Source organism: Folsomia candida, unplaced genomic scaffold (genome assembly GCF_002217175.1).
Source record: "Folsomia candida strain VU population unplaced genomic scaffold, ASM221717v1 Fcan01_Sc003, whole genome shotgun sequence".
In the NCBI taxonomy this organism is placed as follows: domain Eukaryota; kingdom Metazoa; phylum Arthropoda; class Collembola; order Entomobryomorpha; family Isotomidae; genus Folsomia; species Folsomia candida.
The window spans coordinates 9,605,122-9,610,541 of NW_019091195.1; the positions used below are offsets into that span (position 1 = coordinate 9,605,122).

General features: G+C 37.5%; 1 protein-coding gene across 2 annotated transcripts; it reads left to right on the forward strand.

Annotated features, from left to right (window-relative positions):
* The first annotated feature begins 1,381 nt into the window (after positions 1–1,381).
* On the forward strand, positions 1,382–4,609 carry LOC110846733. 2 transcript variants are annotated; one of them, XM_035850062.1, is made up of 3 exons: positions 1,382–1,605; positions 1,989–2,174; positions 3,252–4,609. In XM_035850062.1, the coding sequence occupies exons 2-3, from the start codon at positions 2,001–2,003 to the stop codon at positions 3,495–3,497; spliced, it is 420 nt and encodes a 139-aa protein (XP_035705955.1). In that variant the 5' UTR covers positions 1,382–1,605; positions 1,989–2,000; the 3' UTR covers positions 3,498–4,609. The 2 variants fall into 2 exon arrangements, with proteins under 2 accessions (XP_035705955.1, XP_021949265.1); XM_022093573.2 differs by having other exon boundaries at positions 1,383–1,605; positions 1,992–2,174.
* The last annotated feature ends 811 nt before the right edge of the window (positions 4,610–5,420 follow it).

A 5,420-nucleotide genomic window follows, 5' to 3' on the forward strand; every position in this document is an offset into this window, starting at 1 on the left:
ACTGTTTCCGCTTGAGAAATTATTGCGAATTCCAAATCGGATCAAGAAAGTATAACGCACGTGATGGAAAAGGGATCAACCGTGCTGTGGGGGATTATGTAAGTTCATAGCAATAAACTCATATCTCCACTGCTTTTCCTTTGCTGTAACAATGACGAAACGGCTGAGGAAGATGTTAAATAAGTGTAAGCGTCGCATCAAAAATAGATCGAGAGTATTTTATAAGCTGTACGTACTATGTACATAAGTTGAGTTAATACCGTAAAAAAAGAGTGGTGATCATAGAAAGCATTCAATTCTGACAAACAAACTCCTTCTCACTATTTCACCTGACCAGATTACGAATCTCATCCACCCACGCCCTGCCTAACCCTGCCCTGCCAGCTTGGTCAAACAAAAATGATTGATTCCCACAATATTCAAGAACTTTCATCATTCAACCAACTTCGGCAGCATCAATCTTTTTTGATTCAAAATGCTATGCAAATATTTTTAATGTCGTACACACTCCACAACCACCTGCACCGCAGACCTTATTAGTAAGTGCAAATATGTATATTTTTTTGATGCTGCAATCAATCTTTATTTTTCATCAAAGATCGCAAAGCCTTGAGCAGTTTGTGGGAAAATAAATTAAAATCCGACTTGTATGTACATATAGCGTAGATCTTTGTATGCACTGATACATGTGTATGATGCCGCCGTCATGCACTATAAAGGCATCACCTCTCTTCTACGTCAAGGTCGATAGCAAACAGTGAAGTTAAATAAATGACCATGTACGGATGAAGGCCCTGGATGAATCCGACCTTAAAATGAGGTCGTTACTAACGAGTGTGGCCAGTAAATTGGAAATTTAATTTGTCAAGTGCCAGCAGTTCGATGTAAAACCAATTTTGTCGAGTATCTGCTGGAGTGCTTAATTAATCTGTGCTTCTGGAGTGGAAGCTTGGTATCATTAATTTCAGTGGGATAAATTTGACAAGGTACCGTCAAAATTCAAAAAATGTAAGGCACCCTCAAACCCTCACGAATAAAATAATCATAACATCCCTAAATAATACCTCAATAAACTTATTATATGTTCACCAACCTTCAACATTTGAGTATGAAATAGGATATTCTGGTTTAGAATTGACCACAAATCTTAACCAGTGAAAGTCAAGACATGTACGTATGCGGGGCTCTGGGTAGATTACTAAAAGTCGTTCTCGATGATGAACCACCAACATTGTTGGCGTTTTGTCCAAATAAGGTGAAATACGGAGAGGACACGTAAGGATGAGCAGTGGTTGCATACGAGAGAGCCAGGCAGGGAGGCAGGCAGGCAGGGAGCGAGAAAGGGGAAGAAAAGTTGTCGTCGGTATAAAAGGCGAGTGCTTTCTCCACTTGGCCCACACAGACTCCACTCCAGTCCACTCTTGCTCCCTGCGTCCAACTGTGCACGACAACCACACGACCTCCGCCACTTGCTCCCAGACATCAGAATCCCATTAAATTTTTCATCTCAACACCAAAAGTAACGAGTCAACCACCTCCTCCGACTTTGAAACTACTCGAGGAAACAACAGGCAGCAGATTATTCGTCTGGTGCATTAAACTCTCGTAAGACAATCACTCATACATATTTCCCCCTTTTCCAATCCTTTCCGGAGTTGGAGAAGAGCAGGAGCTTGGTTTCAGTATAATTCTTGGCATGGCACAAATACGCGTCTTATTTTTTGCAATCGCTTAATTTATTCATTTTGAGCCACCAATTATCTCATTTCCTAATTCAAGCTGTATTCATACTCTGTGACGATGTGTTTATAACGAAATGTAATGGATATAGTATGCGAAATGAATATATGGCTTTGATTTGAAAGAGAATCTCACATAGCCCCTGCATTGGGCTTAATGCTATATAAGTTGTCCTACTTTACTTTCTCCACTTTTTGACGGATTCTATTAACAAATGAAAAATTGAATTTCCGTCATTTTTTTCTAAGCAGCGTTAAATCATGGTGACAGCTGCCTATAAAACTTCGTGGACGGTTCTCATCCTCCCGTTCATCGTTGTGGTAATGGCGACGTTGATTTCAGCATCACCTTCTGGATCACCAAGTTCCGAAGACCTGCTTGGGTCCAGAGTTTATTACAGAAATAGAGAGACCCTCTCCAATCCAGAAGATAATGTAAGTCATTGTAACTTAGAATTTCTGGAATCATATACATAAACTGAAGTCTCTAACGAGAGCAGATATTCACAGACATCAGACCCAAAAATATGCTTGAGAGAAAGCAAAATAATGATTTGAATACATAAAAGAAAAAAGCCAGTTGAGCTAAACATCCAAAAGTATAAAAACTTATACAAACAATGATCTGTGTTGAAATTGAATTTAGAAAATCGCAGTGTACAAAAGGTTTCAATTTTGTTTTGTCATACTTTCACCAAGATTTGAACATGAATCCGTGCTATCGAGTAACAATTTCTATGCATTTTATCTGCCTAAATCATACATTTTAAGGATGTTCCTCTTCTTGACCCTTTTCATTCAAGCGTATCATATTTTATTCAACCATTTATTATCCGTGTGTAAATGCGTAAAAAGATAGTGTTCAATTTGGGTCGCCATCTCCCAAATCCGTAAAAGTTTTTGATTCGAAATTCTTTGACCTCAGAGTCAAAGCAGGAAATGCATACACAGATTTGTATAATGATCCAAGGGGTTGCTACACATACGCTACGCAACACATACGTCAGGTCAGATATAGTAGCCGAGCCGACGTAATGAGAAATTTTGTGGGTCAATCTGAAACAGTGCCGTCGGCAGTGTTGTTTCAATAGCAGCTTCAACCCATGCAATCAATTTCCTAACGAACAGGTGACTGATGCGCCCACTCAAATGAAAGAGAGGCTAAAAGTTTGTTAGAGAAAAGAACGTCACCGACCTGGCTTGGGTTTAATCTCCCCGTGAGAGAGAAGAGCAGGCTTAAAATTGTATCTCAAATCTAATCGAAAATTGGCACGACAGCTTCGTTACTGCTGCGAGCCAGGTGAACTAATTAAAGGCTGCTTCCGTGTACATCCCACATAATTCGGACAGACATACATATTATTTGATACTGACATATTTATGATTGAGTGTGTGATCCAGTAAAACACATCCAAAATAAGTTATCAATCCATTATTCAAATGAGAGTGATCTCTGACAAGTCGCAACCATCTGAATCATCACAAGGCAATCATTGTCCTCCTATTTTGTAGGTGGTCCCAATTACACTGGATGCCGGCCAGCAATCATCTCCCATGCTCTACGACCCACACGTTCTGAGCGCCCAAGCACCATCGGATAACGCGCTGATAACCTACCTTCTCACACGGCGCTTTGCATTGGCCAACAACAATAGACTGCGATCTTACGTGGACTCGTCAAGCAATGAAATTTCAAGAAAACGTAGCTATTCCAAGTACTGTGCATTCAATGCGGTCTCCTGCTTCGGGAAAAAATGAAGAATTTACCAACGTTGCTGTCTTCAATGGTATATGTAGTAGTCATTTAGGACTCTTTGTCCCCTCCTGCACTATCATCCTTAATGTGATTGAGTTGTAATTCTTGTCATCCTTCAATAAACCAATTTATGAATTTATATAATTTATTTTATTATTACTAAATAAATTGTTGGGGAGCAGCATTTCCATCATGTCGAAACACATTTTCAATCAGTCTCCAATATATATATGTAAATATACTGCTTCAAGTTATATATTAACTCATAGTACATTCAGTCGGTTTGTGCCAAGTGTAATATGAGCAAGTTCCATGTAACAACTAACAGTAAGAGTTGCGTCAAATTTCAATAATGTAGCATTTCTTGTAGCAGTAGTAGATAGAGTACGGATTTTAAAATATTGACTCGATCGTCATATGCACAATGTGATGATCATTCTGTACACACACCAGCGATACTAATAAGTACACATTTATATATGTATAGCATGTTGTATTATAATTATTATTATACATTGTACTCGTGACAAGTGTAGTTTGTAATTGTGTAGTTGATGCATCATTTTCACGGGGGGTAAAGAATGATAGATTCCTCTTTCTCTGAATAATTTTCGAATTTTTGCTAATGCCAAGGTAAGAATAAGCAACAGTTGCCTGTGGAACTACTAATACCTACATATTTACATACTTACTACTGTTTCAAATCTATAGAGAACATGAGAAGAGGCGCGATGCTTCTGAAAAAGGATTACTGTTATCCGGGCATCTCGTTGAAGTAAAATTATTATTAGCAGACTTCAGATTAGGTATAAGGTAATCTTGGTAATGTATCTAAAAACAGAATAAATGAGTCGTCGCTTGCTTCCCAACAACTTTATTGCATTTATAATTTATTGTTTTTTTTATTTCTCTGTCCTCACTCACTCGAGATTGATACATTTATTTTTCATTGAATCATGTCTCTCGTCTTCTTATTACATGAGCTCATACCTATTCCGAAGGATATCAATTATTATGTAGAACTATGTAGACTGTATCATGTAGGAGGAATTGGTTCTGAAGTGCAGTACTTTATTCTCTCACAATCTAAATAAAGCAGAATTTCCAAAAACAAGAACTACTTACGTAGGAGGAGAGTGCGTGTCGTAATGGCCTTCTGTTTTCATTCATAACATAATACAATGAACCAGCTAATCAGTAATAATAAGGTTCTTTTCTCTACTCGAATCTACCGTATTACAGATTATTTTAAATTGATCAACATCAACGAGTTTGATTTCTTTTTCAAAAAGGCTCAAACTAAGGAGTGTCCTAAGTAGTCTGCTATTTTACAAAATTGAACATCCTTAGAATACATCATTAGTATGGCAGCACTTTAAGCTATTTCGTTTATTGAAATCCTCATTATTTTAACAACGTAGGATGCTAAACTCATCTTTTTCATGTCTTTTTTCATTTGCATACGTAAGTACATGCTGGAAACTCACTTTCCCGTTTGGCTATCAAAACATGGCTAGTGTGACATGCAAAAAAATTTGAACAAAATTTCCTTGTACATTTAGAGTACACATGTGTTAGAAATGTAATTTCTCAGACGAGGAAAAATGACGACAAAACTCTACATTATGTAATAAAAAAAATTCAGTGCAGACTTGGTATAGCCCGAGGACAGGTTTATACAAATATTTTACAAAAGTATAGTTATCGTGTGCCAATTTTTCCATCCATATCCCTGTACAATTTTAACTTATCCGATTAATTTCAAAAAACAGTGTGGATCACTCTCTACCAAAAATACTCCTGAATTTGACTTCATATTCTTTGTTCAGACATGCATATGCTTGCCAAATTTCATTTCTCTACGACAATTTACTTATAAAATTCTGTGCTATTTACCTTCCGAACTTAAATGACCGCCACCGGTC